This window comes from Panthera onca, chromosome A2 (assembly GCF_046562875.1).
Source record: "Panthera onca isolate mPanOnc1 chromosome A2, mPanOnc1 haplotype 2, whole genome shotgun sequence".
In the NCBI taxonomy this organism is placed as follows: Eukaryota; Metazoa; Chordata; class Mammalia; order Carnivora; family Felidae; genus Panthera; species Panthera onca.
The window spans coordinates 121,182,125-121,200,622 of record NC_138340.1 but is presented as its reverse complement, the minus strand read 5'-3'; the positions used below and the strand labels follow the sequence as shown (position 1 = coordinate 121,200,622).

General features: G+C 50.4%; 1 protein-coding gene across 2 annotated transcripts in view; it reads left to right on the top strand.

Moving 5' to 3' along the window:
* SCRN1 (secernin 1) overlaps positions 1 to 14,675 on the top strand; it is a 62,268-nt gene extending 47,593 nt beyond the window's left edge. For both annotated transcript variants that reach the window (XM_060632814.3, XM_078440992.2), the window contains exons 6-8: positions 45 to 210; positions 9,100 to 9,280; positions 11,625 to 14,675. In XM_060632814.3, the coding sequence (XP_060488797.1) occupies positions 45 to 210; positions 9,100 to 9,280; positions 11,625 to 11,783 (506 nt within the window). In that variant the 3' untranslated portion in view covers positions 11,784 to 14,675. The remainder of the gene's footprint in view (positions 1 to 44; positions 211 to 9,099; positions 9,281 to 11,624) is intronic.
* The last annotated feature ends 3,823 nt before the right edge of the window (positions 14,676 to 18,498 follow it).

Below are 18,498 nucleotides of genomic sequence, written 5' to 3'. Positions count from 1 at the left end.
TCTCTCTCTCTCTTTCTCTTTTTTTTTTTTTTTTTTCTTTACAGAAAGCATCACTGTGCAGACTATGATTGACATCTTACGGGACAAAGCCAGTGGAGTCTGTATAGATTCCGAGTCCTTCCTTACCACAGCCAGTGTAGTGTCTGTTCTGCCTCAGAATAGAAGCTCGCCGTGCATTCACTACTTCACTGGGACCCCAGATCCTTCCAGGTTTGTTTGAGACACAGTCGTGCTGGCAGGAAGTATGTGCTCCTCGAAAGCTCATCCAATGCGCACGCGCTGCGTCCCTGTACCTCTCTTTCTATAGCCGAGTCACATTTTTCAGTCGGCCCCAACGTGGCCAATGCAGCACAAAGAGCTTTGACAAAGGGGAGTTCTTGGCTGGAGTCATATCATTTTTATGACATCCGTGGAATCAAATTGGTTTAAATTCAACCGATATTTATTGAGTTGATATCATGGGCCAGGCGTTGTGCAAACATGCATGAGGGATGCAAACATACATAACACACAGTGAGACAGATGCAGGAATGCCCAAGATTGATCAAAACAATCAGTTCCTGTAAGTTAGAGGACCAAATAGCCCGGAGGCAATGCAGATTGAGGCAACGTCAAGGGCACTGACCACTTCTTTTTTTTTTTTTTTTAATTTTTTTTTAATGTTTTATTTCTTTTCGAGACAGAGAGAGACAGAGCGTGAGCAGGGGAGGGGCAGAGAGAGAGGGAGACACAGAATCCGAAGCAGGCTCCTGGCTCCGAGCTGTCAGCACAGAGCCCAACGCGGGGCTCGAACTCATGAACCACGAGGTCATGACCTGAGCCAAAGTCGGACGCTTAACCGACTGAGCCACCAGGCGCCTCCGGGCACTGACCACTTTGTAAGACATTGTGTTTTAGGGAGTTGCTTTCTGCCTACGTTCAGCAAAGGCATTGTACTGCCCAGTGTTTAAGAACACAGCCTCTAGAATCACCTGTCAGGATTTTGAGTTCCATCTCTCTCACTGAGTGGCTGGTAAGTTACTTAACCTCTGTAAGCTTCAGTGTGCTGTACAGACCGGGGGTCCTGGGGATAATGTCAGCTCCTACTTCGTATGCTTGTGGGGAGGATTAAATGAGATAATCCAAGTAAATAGACAGTAGGCTTAACTTTTCTTTTATTAAGACTATCTCTGATTTGCCAGGCAGACAGCAGCCCCACTCCCTGGTAACGTTCGGTCACATACGCTGCAAGTCATGGCATCAGTGGCTTAGACACAGCTTTCCAGCGGTTTCTAATTCAGTTCATTATCAGAAGCACTTGGAGTTTTTGAAAAATACAGGTGCCTTGACCCAAACCTGTTGTATCAGAATCTTTAAGGTGGGCTTACGAATGTGTCAGGTCAAGACTGACCCTCAGCCTGGAAAACCATGAAAATGTCCTATTCTGATAGTTTCAGTGGTATTTTTTAGGGGTTCTCTTGGCTGAAAACACTCATCATTGTTTGTATATCGGGTGTCAGATCTTTGACTGCTGTCAGGAAATCTGCAGCTGTTCAATTTCATTCCCTTTTCAGCTAAACATATTTATTCTCCTCTTACTGTTTCAGGAATAGAAGACAATGATGGTGTCTAGCTAGGGATGGTTTCTTAGATGACTCAGGGGAAAAGCCGAGTACCTCTCTTGACCTGTCGGACTTACTTGTAAATTACTGCCAATATCAGTAGATCCTTCTAGCAGGACCTGACTATTAAATTCAGTATAAGCTATTCCTAGTTTTTCGTCCACTCATTTATTCATTCAACAAGCATGTATGAAGCACCTACTGTGTACCAGATATCATGCTGATTGGGTATTAGGGATGAAGTGTATGCAAGGTAACAGGTGGCTTGGAGGAGATGATGAAGGAGCACGCTTCACTGAGGAAGGATCTCTTGCGCGCCGGGCATTGTGGGAGGAGGAAGAGTTTGTTAGGAATGAAAAGCAGGAATGACTTTTTGGGTAGAGAGACAGCATGGACGCATGCAGAGAGCCATGAAACGGTACCCTGTTGTAGATTATGTTTCCATCTCTCCTCTGCCCGCCAGCCCCCACCCCCCACTCTTCCAGTAAACAAGCCTGGCCACCCTCTCATGGCCTCCCACGGTGAACCTCCTCTCCATGGTATTCCAGTCGGCCTCCCACGGTGCACTCCTGGTTGACCCGGCTGCTTCCTTTTGACCTTATCTCAAAGCTCTGGATGCTTGCTCTCATGGATGGCCCTGCTCCCGCCCTCTTGTCCGTCCACCAGCTCTGGGGCTCGTCCTTCCTCTCCCTGTTGTCTGGACCTCCCTTCATGGACTCCGACTTAGCTTGCCCCGAACGCTGGTGGCTCAGCTGCCTCTTGGGAGCGCTCTGTGCCGCACCACAGGGGTACACGTGGGCACTTAGAGCCCTTCTGTAGAGTGACTAGAATGCCCTGCCGTGTTCTTTAGTGGGCAGGAGCCTTTGAAGGAGTGGGTTGAGCTGAGGAAGGCCTGAAGTACCCGCCTTGCTCCTGATGTCTCAGGCACCGGCCCCAGCTGTGCTTAGAAGACGGGGCTGTGTGAGGCCAGAACACTAACAGAAAGGAATGCCATTTCCTAGACTGAAGTACATGGCCCAGTACGGTTCTAAAAATGGGCTGGGAAATAGCCTGCTTATATTTAATCTGGAAGATTTCAAGTAATTTTAAAAGAAAGTTATTCATGGTTAAATTAATTGAAAAGACCTTAAAGAAGATTAAGGCATTCATTTTTTCTTTCAGGGCTAAGGGAGCTGCGTTTCCTACTGTGACTGTTAGAACTGTCACAGAGTCTTTTCTCCTATTCACCATTTCAGTGTTTCTCTGTAATTGGGCATGTTTAACATTTTCTATTTTGTCAGCAGGAAGCATAATTACCTCCTCTTGGGTTTTTAGGTAGTAAATGGGGGAAATTTTAGCTGGCTTCTGCTGACGCTGGAAACAGTAGAGAGATGTTTTCAGGAAATCATTTCAAAGCAGGGGGCTCGCGAAAGATTATGATTTAAGAGCGGGACTGTGTTCTTTATCCCTCCCAATTAATGTTCGGAACCAAAGGACACCATCTGACTGTTGCTCTGTCTGCTTCGACACGTCTCTGCCCTTTGCTCGGTGGACTCATTACAGATCCTTCTCTGGAAATAACTTGTTCTCGCGCTCTTTTCCTCTTTCTCCGCCCCTTCCAGGATGGACCAGGTTCTGTGCAAGTTTGAGGGCTGGATGGAGGTGCAAAAGTCAGAGTTTGAGAGCTAAAGAGGGAGATGCAAAAGACCTTTAATTAATTTTATTGAGGAGGCAGATTCTGTCCTATTAATATTCCGTTGAGTCAGCTGGTGCCTCAGTTATCCACATGGTGACAGCGACTGACTTCAGTGCTCTGGTTCTGACCTTTGGAAGCCGTTTCCTTCGTGGAAGCTGGCACTTGCCAAAGCCTCACTGATGTGAAGAATTGGAGAGGGAAAGGGGAGAGAGGTACCTTAGCACATTGAGACTGTGAAATTCGGGGTCCTGGAGCCCGTGAGAGCCGAGCAGGTGCGTCTCTTCCCAACCCTGTGTTCAGTGACGTCACACTGGTAACGTGACACGGGTCACAGTGGGCATGTTCACACCACAGAAGCCGGCAGACGCCATGGATCGGGGCTTATTTTTTTCAGATACGGTTGCCAAACCGGCACATCGCCAAGAGGCCTCCACATCTGAGAAAGCCCACAGAAAGTCCACTCGGTGTACAGGATGGAGAAACCAAGAGGGGGAGAAAATTAAAAAATTTTTCCATTTTAAATATCAGAAGGCTGTGTCCCAACCCATTTCTCTCATCGTATGAGGCTGTGGACTTCGGCCCAGGAAACAGAAAATAGGGAAGAAATTCTAGGAAAATGGGATGTTGGGCCTAATTTAACTAGCGGCAAATAGCTGGGGAGTTGCAGGGGACCTGGTGTGTGTGTGTGTGTGTGTGTGTGTGTGTGTGTTTCCTTCTCTTCTCCCAGTGTGCTAAATTTGAGAGGTGAAGCTGAGTCAACTGAGACTGTCTCATCTGGTTAATTCAAATGTAGTGACGAGCGGCCTGTCTGTTGGTGGAGATAACACTTAACAAACCTTAGACGCGGCCGCGTAGGTAAATACGATCCCTGGTACTGTTCAGGGAACAGCCAGCAGAGACGTACCCAGAGGTGAGGGCCCCGTGTGAAATAGCACCCCCGTCAATTTCACTCTGAATGCGTACAGCACCAGATTCCTCCTCTCTCTGCCCTTTGACCTCACAACCTTCCAGAGCATCTGGATCCAGCCCGAAGCTCATCCTATGCCCCAAATGTACGAGTTCTCTTTCCCTTTAAAATAGAAAGGCCCTTCACTGATAGGTCCTGCCCTCAGCCAGATGCGGCTGAGATCGTGTGATTAAAGTGACCGACAGTGAAGCTGGAGCGACCCATTCAAGAGACACCTGCAATTGAGAGAAAACTGGTTATTTTGGGTTATTTTGAGCTTGGTTGAACGTTTAGGAGATTCACCCACGCAGGAGCCTTGTGCTGCCCCGCTCTGTGCCAGACTCCCCTCAGTGGATCTGGGGGACTCCAGGGCACGGGATAAGCCTGGCTGAGTGGCTTGGGGAGTTTCTGCACCTTCCTAAGGATAGAGCCATATTTGAGGTCAGAAGTGCCGGCTGGCCACTGATGATAAAATCCCAAAGCACCAAAAGGGTTTTATTTTTCTGCACAGTGTGTATGAAGAACAAACAGAAGGTTAATATAATGGTGTGAGGTCGTGGGCGGAAAACTGACCTCAGTTTAGAAGACCTGAATTTAGTTCTCCGTCTGCCACTTACTAGGAATATGCCTTTGGACCCAACACTTAGCTGCTGTGAGCCTCAGTCTTCTCATCTGTAAAATGGGATGGAAATGTTTTCCCTGCCTTGTTCGTTGCTGTGTCCCTCGTACCTAGAATGGTGACGGGTGCTCAATCATTACTCAACACGTATTTGTGTGTTGTATGGATAGAATAGAAAAGTGAGCGAATAGAAAAATAGGGGTACTAGGAGAACTGAATGCAAGCACTTTGAAAGTTATGACACGCTATAAAACGTCAGGGGTTTCCACGGTAATTATGCTCTCTTGCCAAATGAGAAAACAAATGACAGGGAAACATTTTTTACACTGGCTCGGCGCGTGTGTCACAAGATTCTGGAAGACAAAAGGGACAGATGAGGCCAGGACGCCTCCCAGGGAGCAGGTCTCTGGGCTCGAAGGCTAAGATTCTGCAGACTTCTGAGACAGAGCGTGGGAGAGCACGCTCTGGTCCCTGTCATCAGACCGTGCCTTAGATTTGTCTCAGGGAGAGCTGAGGGTCGTGGTCATACGGTTTCGCTCATGGCTTCCTTCGTTTAATTGTCCCTCCTGACGGTGGATTGTCCCTGTAGAGTCGCTCAGCCGGCCTTAAACCTCCTCACTAACCAGCTGATGGGAGACTCTTTGCCGCTGGAAGCACTTTCCCCTTTTGGGCCCATTATCCTGTGTTCGTGTCACGGCACGCAATGCAGGGGCCGGGTGACCTGGGGTGAATTCCGGGTTAGGTGGCTTCTTTGAACCAGCTTTCTGGAGCCCTCTCAGGTGTGCCTCACGTCAGGGCCATCCCTGGGACACTCTGGGAGGGTTCCACAAGTGTGACAAAGTGTGCCCTGCCCTGTCCCGGTGGCCTGGGAGGGGTGTGCCTTGTGACTCAGATGACAGTTTCAGCTTTGCCGCTGGCTGGATATGTGACCTTGGTCAAGTCATTTAATGTCCGGGTCGTTACTTAGCATACATTTGATGAAGTGGCATTTAAGAAGCTACCATCTGGGCTTTAAAAAAAAAAGTTTATTTTTGAGAGAGAGAGAGAGAGAGAGAGAGAGTAAGTGGAGAAGGGGAAGAGAGAGACAGACGGAGAGAGAGAGAATCTCAAGCAAGCGCCGAACCACCAGTACAGAGCCCGATGCAGGGCTCAAACTCACGAACTGTAAAACATGACCTGAAACGAAGTTGGACGCTTAACCGCCTGAGCCACCCAGGCACCCCCCTCGATCTGAACTTCAAGTGTGGGAAAATGTCAGAAATTCTCCTCACCTATTTGTATCGTTCGTGTGATTTTTTTATAAGGCTTGGCAAGAAATCAGAAGGTTTGGGAACCACTGAGTTACGCACATTCTGCTGTTTTTGGATACATAGGCACAAATAAACCCCGAATTATAATTCCCACATTCAGGTTTAAATAATTATTAGTGTTATTGCAATTTGTTATCAGCAGTAGTTTTTTATTTATTCAGTCTCAAAAACTCTCCCTTTAACCACTCGACAAATCTGTGCTTCATGTTTATAGCAGTTGAGGGTGCTGACTTCCTTACAGACTTTGGGGGAAAAATCCTTGGAGAGCTTTGGCTGCATTAGAGTATTATGGGAATCCCATCGTATTTGTTATTTATTTTGAGAAAGAAAACTGATAGATGGGATAACTAGTAAACATATGGTACTTTCTTGCTTTAGAAAAGCCACTGGGCACCTTTATTGAGGTGGAGTGGGTTGGCAGTTCCATCAACTGGAATGTTCTGATTTTTACTACACTGTTATCCTATGTATTGGATGCAAAAGACCATGACTGTGCTTAGCATGAACTTCTTGTTTTTAATGTTTATTTTTGAGAGAGAGAGAGAGCGCACGCAGGGGAGGGCCAGAGAGGGAGAGAGGTGGACAGAGGATCCGAGAGAGAGAGAGAGAGAGAGAGAGAGAGAGAGCGCGCAGGGGAGGGGCAGAGAGAGAGAGAGAAGTGGACAAGGGATCTGAAGCAGGCTCTGTGTTGACAGCAACGAGCCCAATGCGGGGCTCGAACTCACGAACCGTAAGATCGTGACCTGAGCCAAAGTCAGATGCTCAACCGACTGAGCCACCCAAGCGCCCCAGCATGAACGTCTTGAAGTCAGAGTCACAAGTTCATGAACTGCATGACATACAAATAGAAATTTATAGGTTTGGAAGCTGGAAGGGAACTTCGAGATCATTTTAGTCCCAATCAGAGACAGGGAGCACGAGTGCCCCCACAGCTGGTCAGAGTAGAGAGGAGTCGCGTACCCTCATTCTGAGGCCCAGCCCAGTGCCCCGCCGCTGCTGTCATGAGTCAGGCAGATCTGGGATCCGTGCTCAGCCCGACGAGTGATACCAGACTGTGCCCCTCCTGGCCCCCCAGAACCGTGGCTCTCGCCCACAGGGCCACCGTGTCAGAATGGTCCTGAGATGTAAAGTAACGCCCTCCCAGTGACTGAGCCTGGCCACCTCATTGCCCAGCGTAAGCCTGTGGAGGTCACGACTCTGACCCTTTCTGGCCACGGCACAGACCCTGCGGCCCAGAAGACGTGAACTGTGTGGGCTTGGGGCTGCACAGCAGGAGCCTCAGAGCCAGGGTCCCACAGAAGGGTCTCTGCGCCGGGCCAGGAGGCTGCAGATTAACGTCTGCTGGCAGGCGGCACGATGGGCGCCGACTTTTCAGGAACCCCTTGTGCTATCGGGTCCTGAAGGATGGGATGCTTGCCTCCTGTGAGGCCGCTGTGTTGTAAGAGACCAGAAGGCCCCAGAAGCCATGTCTGTGCCGGACTCTTTGCTCCCCCCCGTTTTCCTCCCGCTTCCCCACCCTTCCCCGTCTGTTACCCTTTTCTTGGGACCCCTCACCCTGCAGCCCTTTTGCAGAATCAACTGAATGACTAATTGGATAATGCAGCATTGTATTGAGCATTCAGTAGAAGGGCCAACGACCCGTGGATGTTCAAGAGGCTGTAGGAGGTGGCACTTCGTGGTCCCTCTATGAAAGGCAGCCCCCCCATGTCCTGGGGAGGGAGGGTCCATGAACAGGGTACCTGGTGCCCATCCTTAACCAGGCCCACCCCACTTCCCCAGCTTGGAGTATGAAGGTCTCGCTGCTTGTAATAATCAAATCAACTTAGCCTGAGCCCGGTCTTGCAGAGTGAGTTCTGTGTCTTGACTCTCTTGAGCCCTCTTTCCCGTGACCTCCTCAGGGAACTAACCTAAGAGGTTACTTCTCATGACAGATCTCCCCCGCTATCCGCAAGTTCTTTTTCTGCCACGTCCCTTTTACGAAAGACGTGCATTAGTACAGTACCTGTTTTCACTAACCGAAAGAAATCCCAAGAGGCTTCTCGCTCTTATGAAATGGTAACTGCTTCTTTGCTCTGTACCATTTTGGCTTACGAGAAGTTTCACAGAACATTCTACCTCCAGATAGCGGGCGTGGGGCGGTTGGAGGGGGGGGCGCTTCAGATGGGGGAAGAGCCCGTCCTGTTGTCCCTGTAGCCCTGCTCCTCAGACTTGGTCTATCGCCAATCCCCTGGGGACCTTGTTGACACGCACATCCTGATTCAGCAGGATGGGGGCGGGGCCTGAGGGTGATGCCGAAGCCCCGGGTCCAAGGACACAATTCGGGGAGCCAGGGTCCCCGGTTCCCAGTTCTTTTCAGACTGTGGCACACCTGAACGTGTTTGTGTGGCACACTGGCAGGGCTTCCCGGGCCGCCTCGAGCCCCGCCACCTCAGGGCTGAAGGAGTCAATATCCCAGCTCACTGCTAACCCACTCGAAGCATGGTGGCCAGGGCACCATTGTAGAGGAGAGAAAATAACCCGGATCCGACCCGTACACCTGGGGGCGTGTTTGTAGCCCTCTCTCTCCTATTGTTATTGCAGGTGCTGCCCCAGGGTAGAGAAAGGCAGACGCCTTTCAGCCTAGATGGATGGCCCGTTGCACCCTTTTCTCCAAACGCCACGCGTCCGTTCGCCTTACTTTGTACAGCCGAAAGGGGCCTCCCAAACGTTCTTCCAGGAACAAAGCAAGTCTGTTTTGATGTCTCCTTGCTGCTCATAGAAGAACTTGCAGCTGGCAAATGACAGCTTTACTAAAATATTTACTAAAATATGCAGTTGTGTCTGTCTCGGCCCCCACCCGCCAGCCGCCAGGAGCTGGCTCAGGAAGCGATGGCCTAATGAAAGGACAGCCTCTGATGTCCTCACGCCTCAAGTTCAATTGGGCTGAAGCACCTCTCCTTTCCCTCCAGGTCCATATTCAAGCCCTTCATCTTTGTGGATGATGTGAAACTTGTCCCCAAAGCACAATCTCCCTGTTTTGGGGACGAAGACCCTGCCAAAAAGGAGCCTCGGTTCCAGGAGAAGCCAGATCGCCGGCACGAGCTCTACAAGGCCCACCAGTGGGCACGCGCTGTCATCGAAAGTGACCAGGTGAGCCTAGGGGTGGGCTGGCGGAGGGGGGTGCGGTCTGCGCTCGAGGAGGCAGGCAGGCGTTAATCCCGCACATCGTTTCCCTCCTCGCCTGTACGCCTCCTTCCAGAAACCCGGGGACCTGAGGCCTTCCTAGAAGGCTGCTGTTCACTTTTCTGGCCAGTCCCCTGAAACCTAACGAAATGAAGCCTCCACGTCTAATGTTGTCCTAGCACTCAGTGGGCTGGGAATATCCCTCTTTCATTTACTGTTTCCCTGGGGATGTTCCCTGGGAATAATAGATGTGTGCAGTTCTGGTGGGGGTAACTGCTTTCCTGCTGTCTAAAATTCTTTGTGTACTTTTGGGGGTAAAACGTTGGTATGAGATGGCAATACCTTAAAGACGCAATCATGTGTTGTTTAAAAAAAAAAGTAATCCTTCAAAAAAGTTCTGTAGACAGACGGGGGGGGGGGAGGGGCGTGCACAGTAGTGCAAATGTCCTTATGCCACTGACCTTGTACACCTAAAAATGGCTGCAATGGCAAACGTTGTGTTATGCGTATGTTACTATAATTTTAAAAGAGTTTTTCAAAAAAGATTCTCAAAGTCCTAGTTTTTTAAATTGAATTCAATTTTTATCTGAGAGAGTGTGTACACGAGCAGGGGAGAGGGAGAAAGAGAGAGAGAACCTCAAGCAGGCTCCACACTCAGCTTGGAGCCCTCCACAGGACTTGATCCCACGACCCTGGGATCATGAGCCAAAATCAAGAGTCGGATGCTCAACCGACTGAGCCACCCAGATGCCCCAGATTCCTAGCTTTTAAAAAAAGTTATTCTCCAAGGTGCAGCTCACCCGCCCCTCCCCGCAAAGCTTTGGCAAATAAAGTTACAAGACATCAATTCAAACGAGATCTACACCCAGTATATGCCCACAGCAGCCACTAGTGATGGGTTGCGTATAAAATCCAAGACTCTGTTTTGCTGAAGGGAAGGGGAAGGAACGTGGCAGTTAGACGCCCATCTGCTTCCCAAGCATGTATTTGCCAACTTGCAACGAGTCTAGTTTGTCCTGAAGAAAGGGACACCTTGTAGGGAAATTGGCGTTTGCATTTGCGTGGACCGGGTGAGCTTTTTTTCTTGTGCTTGGCATGGTGGACTATATAAAAAGCATAGAAAGAAGGGTGCCATCAGCAGTAAACCCAAGGGATTTCAGAAAGCATCTCAGAGAAGGGCAGTCTCACCATCCATAGGCTTTGCACTTCCGTGCCACAGAAATGTCCATTTTGACATGTCAGAGTCACCTGGTGTTTTCACCTCCGTCTTCCCTGCCGGATGTTTCCGTGGAACCGTGAGTGCTTCCGCTCCACCACACTGACTTTTGTCCGGGGCTGTCTATTGCGGTTCCCAGCAGTGCCTGTCTTCCAGGTGGATGACAGTAAGCCCGGAGTGAAAATGCCACTCGGTGCATCGTTTTGGGGCTCTCTGGCAACTAGAAGGCGGAGGGAGAGAGGGGCGTGTGTTTGAGCCCTTCTGCACAAAATGCCACGGACATGAGACGGACGAGGGTGGGTGGGCTCTGACATTGAGACATGATCGTTGCTTTGAGTCAAGGCCGTGTTAGGAAGTGGGGGACGGCTGCTGACGGCGGCTTCTCCATTCTGGGACTAACTGGGCAAATGGAAGCTTTTCACTGTCACACACTCTAAGCGAGTGGAAGAAGCAATCTCAGCAGCTCAGAAGAAAGTACGTCGGGCGACGGACACGGCACATGTTTATTCACTGATCGTTTGTCCATTCAGCAAACATTTACTGGGGGTGCCTCTTGTGTCCCAGGCGTTGAAGCCTGGTGATGAGCCCAGTTCTCACTCCCGGGAGATCATGGTCTAATGGGGGACACGGGCAAATAGACAGACCCTTACAGGACAGGAAGAGAACAACCACAGCAGAAGTAAAGGCACGGACAGGGAACCCAGAGGAAAGGTTCAAAGAGGCCCGGAGATGGGTGCCTGTTGACCAAGTGCCGAGGAAGGGCAAGGTGGAGTATCATGGGTTGGAAGAATGCAATTAATTCAGTTTGGCTAAAGAGAAAGGGAGACTCTGGGGGGCCTGGCGGGAGGTGAGGCAAGCAAGAGCCTCGTACTCAGGTTACAAAAGGCCTTTCCTGAATATCACTCAAGAGTCTGGATTTTATCCTAAAGGCAGTGAGGAGGTAGGTATGCCAAGCAGAGCAGTACCATAACCGCACTGGCATTCTAGAATGATCCCTGCGGCAGCCCTGGGGAAACAGATCGAATGGGGTGGGTAGGCCCCTGAGAGGCTTTCTTGTCCATCGTAGTGACTCTCGCTGTTCCCACCCTTCCTCAGGAGCAAGGTCGCAAGCTGAGGAAGACCATGCTGGAACTAGAGAAGCAAGGCCTGGAAGCCATGGAAGAAATTCTGACCAGCTCTGACCCTCTGGACCCCACTGAAGTGGGGGATCTTTTCTATGACTGTGTTGACACTGAGATTAAGTTCTTTAAGTGAAGTAAGCATTCCCTCTCCCCTTCTTATTTAAACGTTCCCACCTTACTAAATTACCAGCAAAACAAACCACTCTCCTGTTTGAGTAAAACGAGAAAGTTCAGACGTGTGAAAGTCACACTCTTGTGTTCTGCCCTCAATCCCAGCAACGTCCCCTTCTTCTACAACGTAGCTCCCCCTTTGCAGTGTAACGTGTATCCATTTGCCTGTCTTTCGATTGTGTGACTACTTGTGGATGTTCAGCTGCTATCGTTGTATTTCAGTGACCGTGGACACACTAGCCTTCTCACGGAGGACGAGCGTTTGTCAGGCCTTCACGGGGGCTCCACAGTGCTGGGTGTGCAAGAAAAGCAAAATCTATTGAAGTCTTAGTCTTTCTTTCAGTAATGGTTCCTTTCAGGTTACCAAAAGGCCCGGGGCTTTTGTGTGTGAACTTGAGGGGGAAGCTTCCCGGCCTCCCCTTCACACGAGTGCAAGCCCGTCGTGCAGAACGTCTGCAGATGTGTCTGCTGAAGGACACAACCAATGGGAAGGAACAAAGGGGGCTCCTCTCTAGTCGCAGCTCATCCTGATTCTCGTGGTTCTAAGGGGCCTGTCCTCTGTCTGCTGCGCTTGTGCGCAGTGGACCCACAGACGGCTCCTGAGCACGGGAGAGCTGGTTAGCGGAGTTAGCTAGAACTGCCCGTGTTGGAGATTCCGAGGCAGCCATGCGCGTGGCCTCCCCACATCCCCACGTGGCTCTCCCCAAAGGCCCGAGGCTCTCGCTGCACAGCAGCACGCCCACCCCTTGGCCTTGCCTAGAAACGATTTCGGGCCTGGTTATGGCCATCTACTCCGGGATTAATTAAATGGCCCTGTGGCATGGTTCTCCCCCCCCCCCTCCCCAACAAAGCTGCGTATCTCTCCAGCTAATGAGGGAGAGAAAAGGAGAGACCGTTGGCTGTTCAGATGCTAGCTAAAGTAGCTGGAATCCGAGCAGCGACTACATTATCTCAGCGGAGACTTTAATTAAACTGATTTGTTTCCAGTGTCGCGTTCACACGAAGTATTTGACTTACCACCAGAGCACAGAAGAGCATGTGAGGAAGACCAGATGGGCCGGGCATCGGGGAGACAGAGGGCAAGGAGGTGGCAGATGGAGGCAGAAGCAGGTCGCCGCAGGGTAGCGATCCAACCCCCAGCCTTCCTGCCCGGCTTGTTATATCCCACAAGGCTGTGTACGATGCACCTGGCTCTCCCTGGCCCTCCCTTTCTTTGTTCCTCGTGCCCCGTGACCTGGTAGCTGCCCTCACGGCGAAGGCAGCCGCGGGGGCAAGGGTAGGGGGGCTCCCCTCCAGCTAGCGAAACTCTCACCCACTCCGGAGATGGACAGGGGGCAGAGATGACGAAGGGACGTATATGCGGGTCAGCAGCTCCTGGAAGAAGGGCAGCCCCACTATTCCAGCCTCACCCCCGCCGCTGGGGCCCCGTCGTGCTCCGTCACTGGTAGGAATTTGCAAGTGGAAATACTGGGAGTGTCAGTAATCTTCGAAGTGACCTTGGGTTCGGGACTCTGCACCGACAGCAGTGCACGACAGGCAATAAGGGCCGGAGGGGACGTGGGTCTCACACACAGATGCGGACACGGAGGGTCACGGGTTTTATCGGGACACAGCTGGTTTCTCTACCAGCTCCCCTCCAAGGGTGTAGGTATAAAGGCACCACGAGCTTTTGGTCCGGCAGTTTTGTGAGTTCTGTACGTAAAATCACAGACGACAAGCGGTGGGAGATGGGAGGGACGTTTGAGAGCTGACAGGGTCAACACGGCCATTCGTGGCGGCTCGTAGCTGCCGTGACCCAATCAGGGCTTTCACGGGTGACGAACTCAGGGTCTTCTGGTAGATGGAGCAGCCATTCTCAGAGCATCTGTCTACAGGTGCTAAGTTGGGGGAGGGGGAGGTTTGGAGGTGACGTTTTCGGTGCCTCACCCCGCCCAAGTCCACCTGCTAGGTGGTTATTTAAAACAAGGGGATGTGTTAAGCCACCCCAAGATTTCACCAGGTGGTTTCACCTCTACCTATTATAGAAACATCTCATCGGACCTGACGTGCCTGAGATACCCAAGGTGATTTGGGGTTTACCAAAAGAAGTCTGGTGAGAATAAATTACACGGGGGTCTGCTTTCATTATTATGGGCCAAACATTATTGTGGGCCAGCCAGTCTATGTGATTTCCTAACCACCATGAAGTGGGAAATACAATGGCTACTTCTCTTAGGGGACACTGACCTTTGTCCAGCGTCTCAAAGAAGGGCCAACCCTAAATGAGAATTGTCTGGGCTAATGGTGTGCATCACAATTGTGGTGCCCCAGTCTTGGGCCACCATGGGCCATGGCAGCCCTCCATGGCTAGGCCGGGCAAGAAGTTCAACGGAGGCTGGGACACTTCTGTCAGGCACAGAGGGGGTCTATGTACAGTCAAACCCCCAATAATAGCATGGGTGAATTCTTTGCGCATTTGGGCGGTGTGGAGAAAGACGAGAAGAGAGTAGAGAATCTGTTGATGTGGCTGGACCCCCTTCTAGTGACTTCTTTCTACTTACGTCCACTGCTTGAAATTCGTTCTTGGATTTTGAACAGGCTGTTGGGGGAAGGTATGTGTCTTTTTAAATTCTCCAAACAGACCCCGCTTTTGAAAAATGCTTATCATTACATGGATGAATTCTTGACCAGGGATTGCTTTTCTAAAGGCAATATGGAGAAAATGAATATTCAAGAGGAACTAAGAAAACAATGGTTAAAGGTCAGTGTGTAAATAGCTTCCTGAAAGAACCATTTGTGTGTCCCTTAAGACTTGGACAGGGGAGGTGTGCGTGCTTTGTGCAGCAAGAAGACATGGCTGTAAAGGATGGAATTTCTCCCCCAATCCCATGCCCCGTAACCAACCATAAGCCGCTTAGTCTTGTCTAGTAGATGGCATTGCCGTAGATGAAGACAGCCCTCATCCTCTAAGGGAGCAGAGGCTCCAGTAAAAGTAAATTAGCAAAGCAGAGGTAGTACTCTTCCTTCTTGGAGGTGGTTTGGAACTTTCAGTAGAATAAGCATATACTTGAAATTCTGGTGATTCTTTAGTGCCCAATAACATAAGACACAGTGTTCTTATTAGACGGTCTTCCTTACAAGCTAACAGAGCAGGTGTGTGCCTAGTAGATACTAGCAGTGAAGTTCCTTCACTATTGGGTGAATTGCTAGGTATAAAAAAAAAAATTGCCAACCAGGCAAACTACTTTGCTCCCTAACTTATGTCATCCCGCACTGGTACAGGTGTCACACAGCTCTGGCCGGCCCCAGCAGGGAAGCCGGGTGGGACCAATGTGTTTGCAATGAAACCACTCACTGCATCCTTGACTAAAGAACAGTCAAGTCATTTGTCGGGGAGGTCTTCAGCTGAGCTCGCAGGTTTAGGAAGGAAGCACACGGAGGAAGGAGGGAGGGAGGGAGCCCCCCTGGCTGGCCGTTCCCGTACGGAGGGGGTGGGGTGGCAGGTCACATGCATCTGCTGTCCCAGGACCACCCTGTGCCTCCCTGTGGCTGTGGCGTTTCATTCTGCACGGTCCCAAGCCCCAGCTCTCCTCCTGCGGTTTGTGCCAAACGTGCCGTATCTGACCGACTCCCAACATTCCGAGATGTCACCTGCAGATTTCTCATGGGAATGCATTACGTATGTGTTTGCAATCGTGCTGTGAGAAGTTCCACGTGTGAGCTGGAAAATGCTATTGGCAGGGAATACTAACAAAGAAAATCTTTCTGTTTCCTGCAGTGGGAACCGACCGTGTAGTCTTAACAGCCTTTTGTACAAATATCAACAAACCAGATAACTTCCCTATCCAGTGCTTGCCCTTGGAATTGTCTCTAAATACATCAAGCATACAATAAAAAAAAAAATACTGAAATTAATGTCCTTGTGTTTCATGAATAAATGTGGGCATCGGTCACAAAAGAGAAAAATGTATGAAGGGGGATGTGTTTTTCTGACCGGACTTGTCATCAAACCCAGTCAGCTCAGTGTTTCCAACATGGTATACCGTTTGGTGAGTAACTTCACTCTTTGCAAATAAACACAAAAGCACAACCCATCGGGTTGGCTACCATCAAAAAGCAGAAAATAAGTGTCAGTGAGGATGCTCAGACATCGGAACCCTGTATGGTACTGGTGGCCGTAAAAAATGGTGCAACCGCTGTGGAAAGCAGTATGGCAGTTCCTCAAAGAATCGGAAAAATGGGATTAGCATATAACCAAGCAATTCTGCTTCTGGGCATAGGCCCCAAAGAACTGAAATCCGGGTCTGAGGTACTCTTACTCCCGTGTTCACAGCAGCAACATTACGCCCAGTAGCCACGGTGTGGAAGCAATGCGAGTATCCACTGAGATTATTCTGAGTAAAACAAGCCAGTGTCAAAAAGGCAAACATTGGGGCGCCTGGGTGGCTCAGTCGGTTGAGCGGCTGACTTCGGCTCAGGTCGTGATCTCGCGGTCCGTGAGTTCGAGCCCTGCGTCGGGCTCTGTGCTGACAGCTCAGAGCCTGGAGCCTGTTTCAGATTCTGTGTCTCCCTCTCTCTGCCCCTCCCCCGTTCATGCTCTGTCTCTCTCTGTCTCAAAAATAAATAAACGTTAAAAAAAAAAAAAAAAAGAAGGCAAATATCGTATGATTCCACTTACGTGAGGTCCCAAGAGCAGTTAACTCACAGAGCCAGGAAGTAGAATGGCGGCTGCCAGGGGCTGGGGGGGCTGGGGAATGAGGATTGTTGTCTGAGAGGTAGAGTGTTTTAGTGTAATTTAGTTTAGTTTTTTTTTTTAAGGTTATTTATTTATTTTGAGAGACAATATGAACAGGGGAGGGGCAGAGAGAGAGGGAGAGAGAGAATCCCAAGCTCTCTCAGTGCCGAGCCCGCTGCAGGGCACGGTCTCACGAACCGTGAGAGCATGACCTGAGCTGAGATCAAAAGCTGGACGCTTAACCGACTGAGCCCCCCCCAGGGCGTCCCTGAGCTGTGCACTTAAACGTGGTTATGGCGGTAAGTTTCCCTGACGCATATTTTACCACAATTCAACAAAACCACACTAGAAACGGAAGTCGAGCTCGTTAGAACGGCTGCCGCCTTCTGTGCCGAGCATCTTCAAGGCTAAAGCCAGAGCAGCCCCGAAAGAGGAAACGATGCCATGTAAGAGGAAGGCCAGCTCTCTCCACTCTTGCGACCTAGAAATGCCAGGTTGCTTCCATGATTTGGTCTCCGCCGTGACAGGCAAAAAGCAAGTGAGTGTCTTGTTTGTGAAAATAGGACTTAGTCACGGTCACAAGGTGACCTGTGTCAAGGTCAGAGCAGATGACTGCCTCGTTGATACAAGGGACTGCTGGCTCTTTAACCTGTATCTCCAACTCTCGTCTTCCCCACAAACGCGACATTGTCCTGCGAAGCTCCAAGGTGACAGAGCACGTATTAGTTTGCTACGGCTGCTGTAACAAAGCCACCACGAACCGGGTCGCTTAAACAACGGAAGTTTATTGTCCCACAGTTCTGGAGGTGAGAGACCCAAAACCCGGGTGTCGGTGAGGGTGGGGTTCCCTCGGAGGGCTGTGAGGGGGAATCTGTCCTGTGCCTCCGCCCTGGCTTCTGGGGGTTTGCTGGGGGTCATTTGGCATTTCTTGGCCTGCAGCATCGCCCCAGTCTCCGTCTTCGTCTTCACACAGCGTTCTCCCAGTGTATGTGTCTGTGTCCACGTTGCTGTTATTACAGGGACACCGGTCATACTGGATTAGGACCCGCCCTGCTTCGGTACCCCCTTATCTTCAGTAGCTACATCTGCTACCTGATTCCCCCATCAATACCAGAGATGAGGGAGCGAGGACTCCTCCATATGGATTTCTGGAAGACATCATTCAACCTATAACAGAACAGGTTGATGAAGGACGCCCAAAACTCTGGGACGCGGTGTTAAGAATTCAGATCTTGCTTCTGGAGTCCACAGCCCTTCCTATGAAGCTGCTTCCCTCACCCTTCTAGGTACCACCTTTCCCACCCTTAAGTCTATCAGAGGTGCCTAAAACGACAGCTTCTTCACCTCTGCAGCCCATGGCTTTGAAGTTCATCATCCCCTTTGTCAAGTCTCTTCGGCCACTGCTTTCCTTCTCTACTCACCCTGGCCCTTTGGGTCATTAAAGGGCTTATCTCTACCTCTGCTAATAAGAGGGCAGATAAAACAAGTCGGGTCCTTTACTAATTCGGATGCAAAGTGTGTGTAGCCGCTAGCTTTGAAATTCGCTTCCAGATGAGATTTATTCCGGGAACGTCTATGAATTCTAACGACTGCGCTCTCCTTGTTATCCAACGGCAGAGCCAGTGGAGCGTGGTCTTTGAGCTTCTTTGCTACCATCTAAGCCGAAGGGCTGGGGTGTGGGTAGCCAGTGACGGCTCTGTTTGTGACTCGGCATGTAACGAGCCCACTGCTACCCTAGAGCTGGGCTGTGCCGGTACCTGGGTCTCTTGGGACCCAGGGGTTAAGGGCTTGTCTAGGTCTAACTTCACTTCACCACTGTATGCTTAGGTACCTATTTGTGCCCCCATTTTACAGGTGAGGAAACTAAGGGGCAGACGGGTCACATAACTTACATTCTCCAACTCGTAACAGGCAAAATAGAGACTCAGATCTCTGTTTGGCCCCAGGCCAGCTTACCTAGCAG